The 20,198-nt window shown below is 34.1% G+C and overlaps 4 protein-coding genes across 4 annotated transcripts in view; all 4 read right to left on the bottom strand.

Moving 5' to 3' along the window:
* The window catches only part of LOC123015454 (homeobox protein goosecoid-like), a 31,032-nt gene extending 25,189 nt beyond the window's left edge, over window positions 1–5,843 (bottom strand). Inside the window, 3 exon segments of the mRNA XM_044415186.1 lie at window positions 5,272–5,612; window positions 5,667–5,759; window positions 5,761–5,843. Of these exon segments, the coding sequence (XP_044271121.1) occupies window positions 5,272–5,612; window positions 5,667–5,759; window positions 5,761–5,843 (517 nt within the window).
* Window positions 5,844–9,770: 3,927 nt separating this feature from the next.
* Window positions 9,771–11,539, bottom strand: LOC123008932 (protoheme IX farnesyltransferase, mitochondrial). The gene is made up of 6 exons (XM_044405004.1): window positions 11,350–11,539; window positions 11,104–11,305; window positions 10,861–11,056; window positions 10,632–10,807; window positions 10,020–10,334; window positions 9,771–9,970 (listed from the first exon to the last, which is right to left on the bottom strand). The coding sequence occupies exons 1-6, from the start codon at window positions 11,428–11,430 to the stop codon at window positions 9,801–9,803; spliced, it is 1,140 nt and encodes a 379-aa protein (XP_044260939.1). The 5' UTR covers window positions 11,431–11,539; the 3' UTR covers window positions 9,771–9,800.
* Window positions 11,540–12,126: 587 nt separating this feature from the next.
* Window positions 12,127–17,857, bottom strand: LOC123008926 (ribosomal protein S6 kinase beta-2-like). The gene is made up of 7 exons (XM_044404993.1): window positions 17,543–17,857; window positions 17,317–17,357; window positions 16,874–17,263; window positions 16,629–16,820; window positions 16,491–16,581; window positions 13,224–13,583; window positions 12,127–13,176 (listed from the first exon to the last, which is right to left on the bottom strand). Exons 1-7 carry the CDS (start codon window positions 17,624–17,626, stop codon window positions 12,664–12,666), a joined length of 1,671 nt encoding a protein of 556 aa, XP_044260928.1. The 5' UTR covers window positions 17,627–17,857; the 3' UTR covers window positions 12,127–12,663.
* A 629-nt stretch (window positions 17,858–18,486) lies between these two features.
* LOC123008941 (COP9 signalosome complex subunit 5) lies at window positions 18,487–19,775 on the bottom strand. Its single transcript, XM_044405017.1, has 3 exons — window positions 19,703–19,775; window positions 19,469–19,654; window positions 18,487–19,419 (listed from the first exon to the last, which is right to left on the bottom strand). Exons 2-3 carry the CDS (start codon window positions 19,624–19,626, stop codon window positions 18,543–18,545), a joined length of 1,035 nt encoding a protein of 344 aa, XP_044260952.1. The 5' UTR covers window positions 19,627–19,654; window positions 19,703–19,775; the 3' UTR covers window positions 18,487–18,542.
* Window positions 19,776–20,198: the final 423 nt, after the last annotated feature.

Genomic DNA, 20,198 nt, shown 5'->3' with positions numbered 1-20,198 from the left:
GGTTAAAGTGAAATTTTAAAAGTTTTAAAATATATTTCAGATAACTGTAGAGAGCACTCTTTTGAAGATATCATTTCTTGAACGTCAGATTTTTTTTGATAGATACTTAGTGTAATCTAGACTTTAATTTTTTTTGTATTGTGTATATAAAGCTATAGAATCAATTATTGTAAATTTTTTGCAGTTAAAGTGAAAGAAGTTGGAAATTAAAACTAGGAAATTTTCTTTGAATTATGTCAAAAGGCAGTATTACACTAAGCAATTCCTGAAATCTACTTTAGTTTGATAATCTTTTTTCTCTAAAAATCATTTTAAAATCCGTTTCTGTTGCTGTTGAGAGTTGAGAGCACTCTTGATATTTTCAATCGCTTCTTGAACGTCTGATTTTTTGATAGTGTGTATAGACTTGAAATTTCTTTGTGCTGTATGTATTAAGCTATAGAACAAATTCTTGTCTTTTTTTTGTGGTTAAAGTAAAAACTTGGAAATTGCGCAACTTCACTTTGAAATATGTCAAAAGGCAGTATTACACTGGATAATTCTTGACATATACAATAGTTTGATTTTTTTTCTTCTATAAAATGACTCTAAAATCCGTTTCAGATTGCTGTAGAGTTGTGTTTGTGTCATTTTTATTAACTGTTGTCTAGTGATCGCTCTGGCATGTCTTGATGTGATACTTCGCCCTCGACGGTGCTGCAATTTGGGACAAACTTTACATGTTGTTCCATGTGTCCCGGCGTATTTTTCCGCTGAAAGCGCCCTCCCCGAATCAATCACCGCTGTTTAGATTTTGTTTTAAATAATAATATTTAGGGTGGCCTCCGGCGGTGAATTTTCCCCTTTTATTCGTATGCATCGCAGAACTTAAAAGTTACTTAAAAACTGGCGGATTTTTAAATAAGGCGATTTTAATCTTGTGGGAATTACGTTTAAAAGCTTACTTTATATTCGTGCAAAGTTTTTTTTCTTCTCTGATGTAAAGAAATGTTCGAAATGGACGAAAACATAGAATGCCACACCTGCCGAGTTTAAGTCGGCGTGAATTCACACTTGATCAGACGCCAATCCTCGACACATTACCAACGAATCTCCATATTCTTACGGGATTTACACAACACTTATTGATTTTCTACTTAGTTATTCCGAGCTTCAAGCGTGAATGCCTGCATACTGATCACTTCTATAACTGAGCGATATTTTTACAATGCCTTTATTCTCCTGATACATTTACACCCACGATCACAAATGACAAGGTTTTTCAGTACAGAAACGTCCACACATTCTCAAAGCCGATTAAGAAAAGATCTCTGTGATTACAAATTCCAACTAAATGAAAAAATTACATTTGACGATCTTTTTTCATGACTTGCTAATCGGGACTTGATGGAACCAGGCCTTGTCAGGATTACCAAATGTCCGGATTAAACGAAATGAGCCTTAAAATGGCTGTATAAAATGAGTTTTAAATGAGTAAAATAGCTATTAAGACAACAAGAATTGGTAGTTTAAAAATCGAGGTCCTAGTTTAAAATATGAAACTTGTGTTGTTTTCAAAAAATTTCCAACACTATAATACTGGATTAAAACTTTTACTAAATTCAGAAATTGTTATAAAGAAATTTGTCAAAATTGACAAAATACCAATATAAGTATTTATATTTTATGTGATTGACGACGTGTTTTATGGAAAAGTGTATAGGTGTCCCAAGTTTTAAGGCCGGCGCAAAATAAATATTTCTAATTAATTAAAAAAAATGGCAGTCCGATCCTAAAAACCAAATTTGGAAAATAAAATTAATTTATCGGAATTTTTTTACATAATAAATTTTTTTGATTTTTTCTAAAGTTGAATAATGTAAAAGTTGGCAGATTTTGAGTAATTAACATTCAAAACTTTTCAACTTTATCATTATTCTATTTTCACAAATACCACAGAAAAAAATCAAAGAATTTTATCATGTGGAAAATATTCCACTTAATTGAAATTTTTTTCTCCAAATTTAATGTTTAAGGTCTCACTGCCATACGCAAAAAAATTTGTACAATATCAAAACATCAATTTAAAGTGTATTTAACCCTCTATCGGTCTATCATTAACACTATCTATTTTTTTTTTTTATTAATAAGAAATATTAATTTTTGCGCCGGCTCTAAAGCTTGGGACATCCTGTAGCTACATTAACGGCAACGTAAAAGGTAACCTTTAAGGTTGGAAGAAACTTTTAAAATAGATTTTTTTCACACCTAATTATAATTTTTTCAGTCTAAATACTACATACGTATTATGATAAAACAAAAGGACAATTCCGGGGTAGGTATTTCCCGGAAAATGGGTTGTGTTGTAGTAGCTTTGTTATTTACAATGGGCCTTTTTTGCCCTCGATCTGGTTTGTTCGGATTAACCGAAAGTCCGGTTTAGCGAGACTCTTGTGTACCTAATTTATATTTAAAATATAGGTACATGTTAAAGCTAAAAAAAGAAAAGTTTATTTTTTGGTTTTTAGAAAAACATTTGTAGATTTTTTTAATTATTCGCCTATTCAGATTTCCTCTTTTTAAACGCTTACATTTTTTTATTCGATTAAAATCAATGTCAGTACGAATTGTACTTACTAAAAGTATTTTTCCAATTCTATTTGAGCTTTTGTTATTTTCGAATGATGATTTATCGTTTAAGCGCTTGCTTATTTAAAGCCCTAGTTAGCTAGTTTCTAGCTAATATCGCAATTTAATTATCTTCCAAATTACATTATCTTCATAATTAGGATAATCGATATTACATTTGGGTTGACTATAATAAATTGCTAATGTCGTTTCTGCTATTAGAATATCTGTATTAGTGAGTATTACTATATGACTGAATTTTGTATTAAGTTTTTGCAATTACTACGATAGAGAAATATTTTTTGCATTTGTCAGTTTATCAAAATTTGAAAAAAATAAACTAGCTACATTAATTTCAGTACAAGTTTTAGTGAATTTAATATACAAATTTAGAACTTTGGTACAAATTAATTAACATCAGATTTCAACTTGAGGAGGTATTTTTTATACCTAGCTAATTAAGACAACAAAAGTTTTACACTATAAAACTTGTGTTGTCTTCAAAATTTTTTACAACATACTTTTTGGATCAGAAATTTTATTAAATTCAGAAATTGTTTTAAAGATATTTGTCAAAATTGACGAATTGCCAGTAGGTATAAGTATTTTATTCTTCGACACTGTCAAAATTTACGGTTTTTCTCCCGTGTAAGGAAGTTTTGACAACTGTTTGGCATTTCTCAATACAAAACGTCAAATTATTTTTARCAGATTTAAARCAAGTTTAAGCCTTGTTGACTMTAATTCGAAGAATAAAATGTTGTATTCCCCTCGTTTGAGTGTAAATCGGACGCTTTATTCCACCTCGTGGATGGTAAACCACTCGTTGCACTCGTGGTTTAAAAATCCACTCGGTCAAATAAAGAGTCCGATTTACACTCATTAACCGCAACATAAAAGTGTTGGAGAAAGAATTTTTTTCTCAGACATAGCAATAAATTTTGAGCATTTTGTACGAAGAAAACTTATAAATCAAATGATTCTGTCACAGTATTTAATAAAATTAAACCATTTAGAGCCAAAGAAATTTAAAACTAGCAGTTTAAATAAAAATTTTGTCTTCTCTCATCAGGTGCATTAGAAAATAACGTCAATATAAAGCTAACTGCAATTAAAACTTTTTAAATTCGCTTCAAAATAGAGGGAAAAAATCGTAAGAGTATAAAATTAGATTCTATTTCAAACAGAACTTTTGCGCGGGTTTACTGTGACGTAGCAGAACTAAGGTACAGAAGTAGAGATCAGCCAATTGGAATACAGTTAAAATAACGCGTTTTTATATAAAAAAAAACAAACAAATGTAATGGTTTAGTCGTAAAACTAATTTCAGTTTGTGTTTATTTCTCAGCCAAGTTTAATATTCTAATAGAATTTTATGCATTTTTGATTACAGTATAGGTCCACATTGACATAGTGAGGAAAGTGGTAGGTACATCATACATTTTGTTCTAGTTAGAAATAAAAAAAATGTGAAATACCTACCCTTAAAAAGAACACGGATTTTTATATTGTTTGATGTTTGAATACCTAAATAAAAAAAATATCTTTTAACCCTATTCCTATCAAAATAATAAAATAAAAATAAAATATCGGAGTTTCATTTAAATTAAAAAAATTGAAATACTGAATCAAATAAAAAATTATTAAAATAATGCCAAGTAAATTAAAAAAGAGGACTTAAAAATAGTTCACAACAGATTGTTTGAAACTCTGGTATAATAGGCATACTTATAGGAAAAATGTACTACCATGTAAACAATACAAGAATCACTAAATAAAACTTCAGACAATATAAAAAAACACAAAGCAAAAACAAAATTTCTCGAATATAGGTACAAAAAATAAATAGGTACCTACTAAAAAAAAGATTTAATAAAGTCACAAAACTTGTTTTTTCTCTTTAAAATGTTAATAGAAATGCAGATATTGATTTTTTTTGGATTTAAATAATTAAGAAAATAACTATTTCAAACTCCTTTTTCAACAAAAAATTGTTCTGAATTTTTTTGATAAAATTTAGATTCTTTTGTTCACTCATCATATTTTTAAGAATATTTTCATTACAAAAAAAATTACAGCAATTTTTATTATGTACCTAATAGGCATTCGTATAAAACAAAATGGAGAAAACAAGCAAACACTCCATTTTGTCAACTTTTTTCAGAATTAAGACGAGAAAAATACATAAATCTTGTGAAAAAAATATCAGTTATTGTTATCATTGACTTAATCCACTACTCATATAAGAAATATCACAGTTGACAACACAAAAACAGAAGATAATGATATTAGTAGAGAGAAACTAAGTAAGTCTAATTGAGCATAACACAAATTTTAGCACCACATTATGATAAAGTTTAAAAAATAATTGTTTAAACAAAAAAATAAGTCGATGTCGAGTGAAAAGAAGAAAAAACGCAAAAAAAATCCTGGCTGAAGAAATATTTTTCACCCACATTTTTAATAAAAATTGTTGTTAATTATTTATTCATTAATTACATAAAAACAATGTTTACACAGTATAAAATGTTGAAATTAAAAAATTAGTAATTTACTTCGTTTATTTAGATGATTTTTTTGATAAAAAATATTTTTTTGTCTGGTTAATATCTCGAAAAAACGAATTAAAAGACATGAGAAAATTTTTCCGACTTGATATCTCACCTAGGAAATCTGCCGAGGAGGCGCCAAACCCGCCCGCGGCGGCGATGTGCCCCAAATGCAGCCCCGGATGCTGCAGCACCGGCCTCTGCGGACTGCTCGGCTTGGGCCTCGGCGCCAAGATGCTGTCAATGGTGAAGAGCGAACTGGCCGTCGTCGGCGTCGCGCCCCTCTTAAACACCGGCTTGAAGCCCTCTCCGAAGACGTTCCCCAACAGCTGGTGATGTCTGGGCGCCGCCTCCACCATTCTGAAGTCGTCGTCGTCGTGGAAATCGGCGGCGGTGGCGGCGGCGGCGTCGCACCACTCCGGCTCACTCTCGCGTTTGACCTCCGCCAGTTTTTCGCTTATGGTCGCTGCCTGAGACAGACCATCACTGGTGGATGCCCAAAAGAGTGGCGAACAAGTCGACGACGGCGAGGAACGCCCCGAACGATTCGATTGGTACGTGCCGCTCCAATGAGTGGCCCCCGAGAGGGGCCGGCGAGGGCTCTGCGCTGAATGATACGAATTGAGCTGTCAACGGCGAGAAAGGGCCGCAGACGTGTTTATTAGTAATCGGGGCGTATTTACTCATTACTGAAGGGACGGATTAGGGAGGCAGGGATATGGGAGATGATGAGAAAAGCGTTTTATTTACGACGTGGTAAGTTTTAACGGATGCGAGATGGGACGGGGAAAATGAGGGACAATGGGAGGATTGGGGGGACGCAGATTATGAATATTAGGATTAAGACCGACCAGTTTTTACAATAGATTAGGATTTTTATGACGGGATAAGTAGCACAATCACAGGTATAAATATGGAGAAAAAATTGCAATAGGAAGTCCAAAAAAATTAATAGTAGAATAAAAACAATAAAAGTTGATGAGTGGGAAAACATAAAAAATAGGAAATTTTCAGTTTTGAATTTTAACTCTACACAGAGTGGTTAGAAATCAAAAATGTTCAAATATGGAAAAAATAGGAAGTCCAAAAAAATAATCATACCAATTATAAGCTGACTGGAAAACTCTGGAATTAGTTGTATAAATTTTCAGAATTTAATCGAAATTGCTTGGAATTATTTGTAATTACTGGAATTTTTCTAGAATACCTGAAATTCTTTTGAAAATCATCGGAGCTTTTTGTTTTTTTTAATGTTACGTTGAATTTCTCACAACTGTCGGAATTAATTTGGAATTAGAGAAATTATTTTAGAATTACAGAAATTAACCTGAAAATAATGGAATTACTATAATTTGGGTGAATTTTTTTGGAAATTATTAGAATTTTTCTAAAATTACTAATACTTTTAGGAATTATTGGAAATAACTTCTTTTCATAATGACGTTCAATTTCTTAGAAATATCAGAATGAATTTAGAATTTCAGGAAATAATTTGGAATTATAGAGATTACTGCAATTACGGGGATTTTTTTTTTGGAATTACTTAGTTGTAGTACATTTGTTTAAGGTCGCGGCCTCTTGGGGAAAACAGAAAATTTCAAGTTTCTAAATTTTAAGTGTATATTTTCGGTGTGACAACGAACATTTTATGTAACAAAGCACAAAGTTACACAAAATGCAACTTTGAAACATTGTTTTTGGCAACATTTTTTGCAATAGGTACTTTTGCCACCATTGACTGCATAACAGTGCATACTGTCCTCTGTCCTTTGATAAATTGTTGTAGATCAACATACCTACAGTCAAATTCAAAAAAAGTAGTCGTCAAAATCATTTCAAAAATTAATAAATAATAAATAATTTTCATTTTGACAACAAAATTGATTTGATGACAAACTTCATGATGCCAAGCAATTTATTTATGTAAATTTAATTACGTTCAGTTACACAGGAATCAATTTTTGTCAATATGTGACATTGACGACCACTTTTTTTCAATTTGACTGTAGGTATATTTCATCCAAATTAAAGTAATTTGGTCTATTTTCAACAGATTGTTTACCGCATACGTCAAATGTTATCAATTCTAACCGTTTAATCTAATAATAAATTCAATTGAAAAAGCGCTCAATAGAAGAAATAGTAGAAAAAACACGTATTATAACCTCTCATTGTGATACTGGTGCATTGTAACACTTGTTGTTTAATTTACTATTGCATAGCTTATATTTTAAAATGGTTTATTAAATTGAATTGATATTTGTTTCAGAGATACCTACAATAAGGCTAATTTAATTTACCTATCATAAATTATTTATTTCTTTTTTTAATTTAGCGGAGTAAAACACTTGAATTACATGATAAAAAAGAGTAGGTACCTACATGAATACATTATTTTTTCTGCTACAAATTATGTTCAAAATCCTATCATTTACATACCTCCTAGCAATAGGTACGTTTTTTCACAAAACAACACTTTTCAATTAAACAGAGTGTACCAATCTTAACTATACCATCGTTATAATCTTGTTGTAAATAACGGAAAACTCATGATATTTTGAAGTTGTAATTTCAGAAATTTCAACAATTATTAAAAAGTAATTAGTAAAACATTTTTTTTTGTAAGCAAAGACAGTATTACCTATTGTTCTTATTATTATTATCATTAATACGTCTTCCTATCAAAAATAAAATTAAGGTTGGTTTTTAAGAGTTTATTTTGTCTAATGTGTTTTTAGGTTTTTAAAAAAAAATAGAGTATCATAAAAAATACTTTCACAAGAAACGAGTAAACCTCAAATAATAATGACAAGTTAAAAAATAAAAGAATCAAAATAAAAAATTACGTTTTATTTACTTTTTGCCTAACAAAACAGGACCTTTTTTGATATTTTTTAGATATCTATACATGAATACTAGTTCTAAACTAAAAACAAACAATTAACAATAAAAACACATTTGAATAAATGCTAAAAAAACAAAAAGCAATTTCGAAAAATTGAAACAAAAAACAATTAACAATAAAGACACATTTGAATAAATGCTAAAAAAACAAAAAGCAATTTCGAAAAATTGAAATTAGGTATAAGTAGTTTTTGAATACGTGCCTAGGTAGGTATGTATACCTACCCACATTTTTGATCAAAGTATGCTGTGACTTTAAAATTAAGTTAATAACATTGAAGAAATTGTCAACTTAATTCCAAAGTCACTGGCCTCTTTGACCATCAATAACTAAAAATATCGGAAAAACTTTTGTAATGCATTTGAGAAGTTGCAGTATTTTATAGATTCTAATAAATGAAATTCTTATACCTAACATAGACATCAAAAATGTTATTTTTCTGCTCTGTATTTTATTTCTCTGTGTTTACACCGTGTGATTTAATCAAACTTCACAAAGGGCGCATCCAAACTTATATCTAATCGACGGGCAATCTGAACGACTTTTGTGCTTTACCGATATTTTTTACAATTTTTTAACCCACTGCATCCTCTTATTTTTTTTTAACAAAAAAGCTACACAATTTACTTTTTTAATTTAAACTTATTGAAATAAGGCACTTAGTTTGAACATTTAGGTACTCGAGATTTTAATTTTTCAGTTAAAAAACTAAAAAATTGAAAATTAATATGTGAATTATGCCAATTATGGCTATACGTTTTTTTTAAGAAAAAAATAAAATTGTCTTTGTAAGTAAATTGTTAAAAATTGTTTTTTTTTAAATCAAAATGAGACAATTTTAATAGATAGATAGAAACTGATGGAATTTTACAATAATTCGTCTTTACTTCAGCGGTCTTCAATCGGTCGTTGCTTTCCGAGTGCAGACCATTGTTAAAATAATTTAAAAACACATTTTTTGTATTTGCTTTATTTCACCTTTCAAGAATAAAAATAAAAAAATAAAAACGTAACGGGTGTTTATTTAAATTTGGTGTTATGGTTGGCGGTGACTATGAGTGTGTGTTAACAATCAAACTTTCATGGATAGCTTTGACGCCAAATTAAAAAAAAAACGGTTATATTATCTACTTTTATTTAATTTTCGGTGATTTTTTTATTGCAAATGACTAATTTAGAGTGGGAAAGGATTAATAAAGACCTAAGCTCCGGTCTTGTTGCGAATACAATACGAAACCCCAGTCTGTTTAACTATTTAAAACAGTTCGTAATCAATCCGATAGCTCCGCGTATTGATTTTAGCGTAAAACCTAAATACTTCCAACAAGAGCCTTCGTAGAAAAACAATGCAGATTCGACACAAATTCACTTTTAATCAATCGACTCTTTATTTACCCCAACCCTCCTTATCTTTCTCAACTAATTGTACAACCCCTTTGAAAAAAAATTGCCGTCTCGTTCTTCGCATCATAATTGACACAATAGTCCAAACGTCGAAACTTATTCGCCGTAAAACCTTCAAAGCACATCAAAGCCTCTTTACAGATGAGACCTGACATTACGAATGGCTTGTATCGTCAAGGATATCCCTCCCTCCCATCACCGAGGGGCGGAGTCCTTAGAATGCCATGTTTTATTGGCCTAGAGGCGGGGTAATCGCATCAGTGTTTTTTCAGGTAATCGGGGTAATCCCCAGTCAAACAAAACAATACTTTCAAAATAATTTATTTATTTTTTAATTAAGTAACAGCTACTACGTTTTTTACACTAGATTGGGGCTCTTCGTCGAAAACAAACCACTTCTTTTTATTTACCAGGAATAAAATCATCAACAACGGCAAGTGTATCAACGAAAACCGGAACAACTTCCGGGAGGTCTGACTGGACGAATCTTTGTAAAAATTATAAGCTGAAACATTTCAATTCAATTAACTGGCAACACCGCTTCTGCCATTTACCTAAATAAATAAAATACAAATTCAACGGTGAAGCTTCTAAAACGAACCACCAATTGGTAACGTCTAAAAATGGCGCTGCTATCGTCATGGCCTCAAGAGCAATGGTATGTCTAAGGGCCACGCGTCGACACAAACCCGGATTTGTGACCGCCATCATCCTGTAACCGGCCCTGGAATAATCCGGGCGCAAATTCCAGGACAAAGCGTTGAAATGCGGGAACTGCCAACTGTACAAAAGGGCCGCCATCAGCCATGCACCAGGACCCAGCGAATTGGCACAGGCGGCCCAACCCATCAACGGGGGAATTGCACCAACTAGAAAAAAATCACTAAAAAAGGGCCCAAAAACTGACAACTGGCAACGCTGCATCTACTTAAACAAATAATAAAAAAATATAAAATAGAATAGATTCCCACGATTCTGAATTATTAAATCTGATAATTTATAATCGAATTTCGACGTTTTCGTGCAATTCCAATAATTAAAATGATCAAAAACAAAAAATTATTTCAGGTGGCGGCCCTGAAATAACTAAATGTCTAGCCAGTGTTGCCACTTGTGTCAGTTTGAATCGAGTGGTTTTTTTTTTCAGAATAGGGGTGAATAAGTACCGATTGATCCCACCCACGTGTTCAAAATGCTTATCCGCTTCATGGGGGTGTAAATGGAGGTGTAGAGGATGAAGTTGGCGAGCCCTAGACTGGCAGTAAGGCCGTTAACCCCAAAATTCAAAATGGCTAACCCACTCAAACTTGCAGTTGCGGCAAACAAAATTGAATGAAGCGGCCTACGATTAATTACCACTTAATTACGCTAATTTTCCCCGATTTAATTAATTACGTAAGCCGGCCACAGACCAAAACCCGCTGTTTGGTCCTGTTCATCTGAGCGTCGAACGGGACTTCATGAAACTGATTAACGGCGTTGGCCGCGGCTGATAATAGCCCTGTCCCGGCTATGCACAGCGCGAAGGGCCCCCATTCAAACGGCGCAGGGGCCACGGCGTAGCCCGCCATGGAGGTGACCACAACGAGGGCTGAAAAACGGACTCAGTTATGTAACACTTTATGATTTTAAGCGTACTAGTTAGGCGGATTTTGGATAGTTTGAGGTATTGTTGGATGATGTTTGTGCGGTCGGTGGAGGGCGTGGGGCGCCATGCTGGAACTATCGAAGGTTTTTCGGGAAATGCTTTGGTTACGTCTTCAGTGAGGGCGACTGTGGTCGCCTTCCGGTCGGATTTATTCACATAAGTGGCTGCAGGTAACGTGAAGTAGACATGTTTCTACAAAATCGAGTTATTGGGGGCCTGGGGGACGCGAGACTCACCTTGAGGAGCAAAGTGGGGCTATATGATTTACCTAACACTTTCGGGTTGCATAATTTGATTTGAAATAATAGTTTTGACATTATATCACGCCAGTTTTGTCATTTTTTACGTCTTTAATGCGGTTTTGTGGTGTTATTGCGTGATTTTTGGGTTAGGTTAGGATTTTGACATTTTGTGGGTCAGGTGGTTTCTGGCGATGATACCGACTTGACCCCGGTATGGCGGGCTTTTTAAATCAAACAATTTTTTATTTATACACTTTATTAGTATGGTTTTGTTACAAACATATCTTTTGATAAATAAAATCAAAAATTGAGCTCCTCGGGGAAATGAAGATCGACCCAACTTGAAACAATATCGCCCATTTTGAATGGGTCAAGACCAAAATATAAATATCGTAAAATATAAATTATTTAAGTATGAAGATAAATATGTATATAAAAGATTAATATGAATAACATATTCCACTTAACTAGAATTATACTACAATCTTTAGACATCATCTATACAATAACCAACCTTGCATCTCGTAATGCACAAATTATGACCAGTTTGAGTCTAAACACTTTTTGTTTCAATTATAACGTTACACTTATGTATAAAAAAGTCTATATTGGTGTAAATTTATCTTATAATGAACACATTTTTTCACCTCACAAGGGGTTTCATAATATCGTCTTCGAACACAAATTTGAAAGTTTAGAGTGCAAGGTGAGTTACCTACACTTAAAAAACAACCCGTAAATTACGTGAAAGAAAGTTAAAATAAAAGCACCTTGTCATATAATAGTTTTATTTTTTGTTCAAAAAAATTTAACTAAGTAATTTGAAGCCCCACCACTACCTAATATGTTTAAATATCATAAAAAACAATACAAAGCTTAAAGGAGAAATTGTTATCAAACGCGATATAGTTACATTAGTGCCAGTTATGGCCGGTTTGGAGAGCACAACCGTTTAACCACACCAAAACTATCTTCCAAGAACTCGACAAGAATTAATTTTTACAACTCTAAAGTGCGTTCAGAGTGCACTTGATTCATTTTCAAAATATCTACTCCATTAAACAACGAACCTTAACCTACGACATCTCTCCATGAAGAAATAAAAATCTTGTGAATCATCATAATGTTCCGCGGCAAGGTTAAATTATGGTAACGAAAAAGAAAAAAATTGTTCTAACTATAATTCTCTAAGTTAAAATCACTCAACGTCCATTTTTCCTCTCGATTAAACTATTGGTAACCACAACAAATAAATTATATAAACAAAATTGAACTAAACATTGCGTTTGAAATAAAAAAAATGCCACACTATACAGGAGGTAGATCATGACTGACGTCCATCATCGAAAGCCTGCGATCGATAAACATCATGTCGTCGTTATTCGCATTTCGGACTTGAAACGGCGGGGGCGGCCTCCCCGCCCCCGTATAATTATCTAACCTAACCGAACTCGTATCCATGACGGCCGACGGCCCCCCCATCACCGCACCGTGATTATCCAATGGGTTAAACGGCACGAAATGATTAACCACCCGAGGGGCGGGGCCAGCAATCACGTGATTATTCACGTTCATGGGAATCCCCCGGATGTGGTTATCCAATTGGTTGTACGGTTCGAAACGGGCGGGACCGGCGGCCACGTGATTATTCAAATACGTATTAGCTACCCGAAATTGCTCGCCGTGATTGTTGACGTAGTTGTGGTCGACGATGTGAGAGGGCGTGCGCGTCTCGAGGCGACTTTGCTGGCGTCGAGGCCGGCTTTTCACACTGCTTTTGTACATGTCTTCGAGGACAGAGGGCGCCACGTAGGTGAAACCCTGAAACGGTGTGTTTTTAAATCGCTCGTTTGTTCGCCGACGATTACCTTGAAGACTTCGTTGGCGCTCTCGCTCAATGTCGAGTCGTCGGGCGAGTCGACAGGCGTTTGTTTGGTGAATTTGCAATCGAAGTTTGATGTGTCGTCTTCTTTCTTTTTTAGCATGCTTTCGGGCACTGGTGGCGTTATTCGTTTGGCGAGAACGTCATCCCAATTGACGTTCTTGAAAAATGGATGATTTTTTATTGCCGATGCGCCGTCGACAGTGCCCAAACGGGCGCTGACTTGACGTTTCAATAATTTGCGAATTAAATCTTTGGAGTCTTGGGTTAGATAAGGTGGAAGGAATAATTTACCTCTGAGAATCTTCTCTATTGTCTTTTTACGAGTATCACCTTGAAAAGGTGGCTGAAATTCAGTAACAGATATTACACAATTCTTATCTAAATAACATTCAAACAAGGACGCAATTAATCATCGATAGATAACACGCCATGTTTTATATTAAAACACAAAAAAATTAAACGAAACGATGGAAAATTGCACGAATTAATTGCGTTTGCATGTTTTCAACGTGAACACTTAAGAAAAAGAAAAATTCAGATCGGGTTGAAAAGGTGAAATTTATTTCTGTACCCCAGAATAAAAGTGTATCAAGTAACAAAATAACAAATAGGAGATAAATCAAATTGAAAATTTTATAAATTGTTACATTAAAGTTAATATCATTTAAAAAGGCGTATCTTCGTAACTAGAGCTTATTCCATATCTGGTGGCGAACTGACAGTGACAGAAAAGACACCTGGAGTGCGCCCACTTGGTCAAGATACTTTTTTTCTGTAAAAATTTTGAAGACAAGGATTGTTAGGAATATCATTGTTGAAAATTCTTTTAATGCGTTAACAATTTAATAATTTGTTCATCATTCTTCATCATATGTATGAGTACCTACTTATTATAATTTTTTAAAGAATAACAGTGGTTTTGAAATATTATTTCATACGACGCCTATGAACAATATATTTTTTAATAGTAAACATATGTTTAGTGTCAAAATTCAGTCATTTTTGACAACGTCAGTTCGCCACCAGATTTGGAACAAGCTCTATCAAAGATAGAATTTAATTACTATTTTGCACCAGAAGGCTGGAAAAGAAATTATACATAAATCTATGGAAACCCAATTTTCAAGTTGGGAACTCGCGCTCCAGAGAAAAATGCCATATAAGGTAAGATACCAGGAACATGAAAAAAATGTTAAAAAAATATATCTATAAAAATTTCGAAGTTATGAGGGTTTAAAGTTTGCACTTTGACTATTTATTTCTGTTGGAAAAATAATTTTCCAAGTTTTTTTTTCTATAGGCTATTAAAAGAGGAAACAAGGAAGCTGTATCCTAAATTGTAACTCTGTTTAATGTTATTTGTGGCTTTTATTGACAAAATTTTTGTACCTTTACTAAATAATTATAAAAAACCATATACAAGATCATTAGTATCCTTAAATGGATATAAAAAAATGTCAAATATCAAAAAATAAATGTCAAAATCAAGGCGAGTGGCGCAAATCATCTACGTGAATGTCTATAATTATGAATGTGATACTATGCTTTTTATTCACATATTAAAGAAACAAATTAGACTTAAATTTGATAATTAACACTCTTAGTTGTCACGCAAGTCGATTCTTACCCGAAGAAAAAGTTGACGGGTTATTTATATCATTGGTTCAGAGCAACAGTGATTTTTGAATTGGTATTTGTGATTGGCCGAATACAATGTATTATGAATCCAAAATTCACTTCATTAAAAAAATGCTAATAATTGTCATATAATTAAATAAATGTGGAAAAAATTACTAAAAAATTATGTACACTATAGTTATTGATAAAAAACGTATTAAGAAAAATTGAATGTGGCAACGTTGTAAAATTGATCAACAATAAAAATTAATTATTTTTGTAACCTCAGTAACAGTTTCCTGGGCAATACACATTGTTACCAGGACAACTAAAAATAATGCAGTGTTGTTAAATCCGCAAACGGTAATTTTTTGCTGTATAAATAATTTTTTAAAAATTCAAATACTGCTAGATATTGAAAGTAAATGCAAAAATAATTATCCACTGATTAAATTAAAAATTGAAAACTTGAAAAAATTATGTGAATTAGAGAACTTGACAAAATAAGTTTGTAGCTCTAGATTTTGTAACGAATGTTTTTTTTTTTTTTAATTAGGCATCAAAGCTATCCATGAAAGTTTGATTGTTAACTAACCATATCGTATTGAATGTTATTAATTTGACAATTGACATCTCGCCATATTAAAAATTGTGGTGCGTTCACAACACACTCATTGTCACCGCCAACTATGACGCCAAATTTCAAGAAAACTTTTTTGAAATCTGTGTAGCGGTAATGCACATTAGGACTTTCTCTATGAGATGCTACTTCTCAACAGTCTATGAACGCCCTGTATGTATTTTTTCGTCCAAAACAAAGTTAAAATTGTAAACTTTTTGACTTTTAGCAACTGCTTCTGAAATGTAAAAATTACATTTTTCGAGTAAGTTTTTTATTTTATGCCAAGTTTTACCATCTAGAATGGAAGGTTGACGTGTAATTCTTATTTCTGTTTGACAAGGTCAAAAGCCTTTCATTGTCAAAAACACTTAATACAGTTATTTACAACGTATAACTTTGATCTACTTAATACGCACGGAACTTATTTTAGTTTTATTAAAAATTATATTTTTACGACCTCGATAATATTCATAAAATATTTCATCAATAAAATCAATAAAACCACTATTTAATCACTTTTACTCACATTTACGAAGTGCAAAAATTATAGATTGAATAAAAATGTGAAATTTCGATTCAAGCTGAGACTCGTTAACTAACAAAAAACAAACGGTGACACTCGCTTTATTAATAAATTTGATCACATATAACGCATAAAATTGAAATTAAAATAAATAGCAAATAAAAATATTTACAATTCGACATACTTCATTAATTAGTGTGGCGCGATATAATTTAGGAAAAGTCAAGGTCATTGCGACCTTATCTTGAGAGATTAAAAACTAAGCCGTTTAAGCAAACAAATATGACATTGAAAAATTACCATTTAACTGCTTTTCTCCTTTCATAAAAGATTTCAAACCTTCATTAAAATCGATTTCTTGTAACTATGTACTTAAGTCATTGAAACCCTATCTGATGGCGTCTCTTTGTCACCGAGACAATAATAAAAAAATCAAATGACGTCAAAGCTCAAGTTCAATTCAATAAACACCCGCATTGAATACTCACCGCTCCCGTCAACATATCGTAAGCCAAAGCCCCAAACGACCACCAATCGACTTCTTTCCCGTGTCCACTTCTCGTCAAAATCTCAGGAGCCCTAAATCAAACATAAAATAATAGTTTTCGTGATTTTTCACCCCTCACATGTATTCAATCGTTCCGCAAAAGGTATGCGTCAAGACTCCATCCCTGATATGTTCCTTACATAATCCGAAATCGGTCAATTTGACGTGACCTTTAGAATCTAACAGGACGTTTTCCGGCTTCAAATCCCGGTAAACAATCCCCAGGAAATGCAAATGTTCTATGGCGAGTAAAATTTCAGATAAGTAAAAACTGGAACAGGAGACAATTATTTGAGGTATTTTAACCAATTGTGGTTTTAATACATTGCAGTTTCTTCTAAAAGGAGCCCCTCTTTCTCTAGCATGGTGAAAAGTTCGCCCCCTTGTAAAAATTCTAGTATTAAATAGAGTTTCCCGTTCGTTTGATAGGCGTATATTAATTCGACTATAAAAGGATGCTTGACAGCTTCTAAAATATTGCGTTCAGCCTTAGTGTGTGCAGTGTCTTTCTGGTTTCGTACAATGGAAGCCTTGTGTAAGATTTTCATCGCGTAAATGCTTTCCTTATCGCTGCCTGTCTCTTTGATAACTTGAAACACTTTGCCATAGCCCCCTTTCCCCAAAACGCTGAGTATGCGGAAATCCTCATTCCCGATCTTTTTCCCCTTGTTCACACTCTTCTCGTCCACCTGCACCCTCTCGGTATCAGCAGTGCTAAATATTATCAATGAAAACAAAACTTATCGCAAAAACTTATCAACACTTACTCAACCATGTCAGAAACATCTGGCTGCTCGTCGTATTGATCCTGAAAAGATTTCGCAACGATTTAAAACAAAATTCGATAATTGGACTTCAGGAGTCAACCAAATCAATCATTTGCGTAAAAACGAGAGGAATTTCGGGTTGCACAATGCCACAAGGTGTGACACCGAAATCAGACTGTGGGAAAGGAACGACACTAAGGGGGCTCATTTCGGGCTATTTAATCACCTCTGCAATGTCTATGGCATCATCCTCGTCGTCGGAGCTCTGGGGCAGCCCGTCGTGTAACTCAATATCGAATATTCCTGCCATGTTTCGTCGTTAAACCGCGCACTGATTCACACTGAACATAACACTTGGCGATGGGGGCGATCGAGTTTCACACGAATTTGCACTCACTTTGGGGAAATGTTACCAAAATGCGACGAAACTCAGCAAGACAACACCACAGTCAAATCACGGACCACTCAAGAATATTGGGTTATGTCGGACGCAGGAGTGCCAAGACGACAGGGTGAAAAACCCCACGGGACGCGAGTGTGATTGGTGGACGCGACGCGCTAAATTCAAACTGGATGATTTATGACAGCTAGAGAAAAGAAAGGCGATAAGGAAAGTATTTCGACACTTTCAAAACAATGTTGTTAATTTCGCTTATCGTAATCTATTGGCAAATATGAAAGTCGTCCAGGTTTGGCAAGTGACACACCGGACCCGTAAAAAATCAATCAATTTTATGTTCCACAAAACGTGATATTTTTTACAATTCTGGCCTTTTACGTCAGAAAACCGTTATTTTAGTTAAATAATTAGTCTGACACGTGTGTAACGACTCACTTGTCAACAGAATTGCATATGAAAATTAAAAGCAAATATTTAAGGAAAATATTTGTCCTGCATTGCTTCTCCTTGAAATTGTATTGTAAACTCACTTGTACTCTAATAAATGTAACAAGAATCTGTTTTGTTCTACTTCCATTCCAATATGTAAACAATTTTTATTTTCAAAAAAATTTGTTCGAGAATTTGTATTTTACTGGTTGACGCAACAGTGTTTTAATTATTGTTTGCATAATGTTTTGCACTGGAATATAAATGCATCCGGTTGGTTTTTTGCAAAATATGGAAAATAACACCCATAGTTCGAAGATAGGCAACCAACAATACACCAATTCGATTACAAATAAATATTTATTAATTTCAAACAAACAAGACGGATTAAAATGCTTTAATTATTCGTAGTGTTCAAGGAAGTGCTGTTAAAGAGCCTATCTTTAATCATTTGGGCCATCAACCCGTGAATAATTTCAATGGTGGTTTTGCAACTATCCTTGGTGGCTTTCAACAGTTTATCTTCGGTTCGTTTTTCGTGGGGATCAGTGCCGCCTACGATGAACCCCCCACGGCCTATGGCCGCTTCCGACTGTTCTAATTTCTCAGATAAATCGAAAATTTGCCCAGTTGTGTAGTCAGCATTTGTTAACAAGCTGGACGAGCTCAAAGTATTGACCCAGTATTTGTTCCACAATGAATCAAGCAGTCTTCTATCAAGCGACGACTTGAAATACGACACTTCTAACGAATAGTATTGTTTGCAATGTACCCCAAAGTCCTCAATTTTGTTTAGAGGAATAGTCTGGTATTCTGATGGTTCCTCGTTTGCTGGCTTGTAGCCTTTTGGGTACGTCCTGAAGGCTCCTAGACACACTTTCCCGGCGGAAATCGTACGCACGGGGTCTATAACGATGGCCACGAACGGTTCTTGGAAATTCTGGTTGAGCATCTGGGTCCCTACGTCAATCCCAGACAACCAACACCCATACCCGGGATGACTGTGGTACCACCCAATCGCATTCTCCTGCCGGCCTACTAGCTTCGCAGCCTCGATGTACGAACTCATGTACTCATAAGCCTGTGCTTGGGCATTGACCCGAGTCTCAGTCCCCTCAACAGGCAACGCAAATGAATCCATAACAAACATCGTATTCCCGTCGACTTTTCCCAAAATCAAACCCATGACCTCAAGGGTGCCCCCCGAACGGGCATGCATGACCATTTTCAAAAGAGCCAACGCCGATATTTTGATGTCTTTGAAAAAGTGGGGACTGGAATTAGAAATGAAGAAAAGTGAGGTTAAGGCCGATTTTTACTCACTCTTTCTCCCAGGGCTTCGCGGCGAGGATGTCTTGCTGCTGCTTTTTGTCGTAGCGGTAAATGTCGTCGACTGAGTTCACCATTTCGACTTTATTGGCCATTTCCCAGTTCTTTTGAGCGATTTGTTTCTGGGTTTCGGATGTCCCCGGTTTTGACATTGTGACAAATGGGGCGCAAGATGTTAATCTAAAGAGTGTGTTTTTGGCAAAAAAGACACAATTTTTGGAAATTTACCTTATTTCTGAGCTATTTTCAGCAAAAATTCGAAACTGTCAAACACTGTCAAAATGGTAGCTGTCAAATTACAAGGCTACCAATCTTAGAGATTACAAATTTAAACGGCATTTTTTTATTTATTTTTTTTAGGGCTAATTAGGGTTGATTTTTTGTTTTATTACATAAAAATAATAAAATAATTATGGTTACATTTGTTGTGGTCCACGCGCAACTAAATCGTGAAAAAATCATCAAAAAATCATAACCAAATCCATTATTACTTTTCCAGGGTCAGCAGATTGTTCGCCGTTATCTGCATTCATTTGCGTTGATATTTTTACGAAATGTGTTTTTCAAGGTGGGACAGGTGTTCGCAAAAGTGTGTTAGCAATCCTGCAGATGTCGTCCATTAACGTTTTTCTTTTGTTTTTTTTTTTTTCAATTTGCAGATAACGACTTTGTGTTGGTTTTTGCAAGCGTAAAGCTAGCCGTAAAAGGCTGTAATTCGGTGTAA

This window comes from Tribolium madens, unplaced genomic scaffold, assembly GCF_015345945.1.
Source record: "Tribolium madens isolate multiple individuals breed KSU strain unplaced genomic scaffold, Tmad_KSU_1.1 Scaffold_19;HRSCAF=116;Tcas5.2_LG9, whole genome shotgun sequence".
Taxonomy (NCBI): Eukaryota; Metazoa; Arthropoda; class Insecta; order Coleoptera; family Tenebrionidae; genus Tribolium; species Tribolium madens.
The sequence above is the reverse complement of the archived record's forward strand: the minus strand, read 5'-3'. Positions and strand labels throughout refer to the sequence as shown.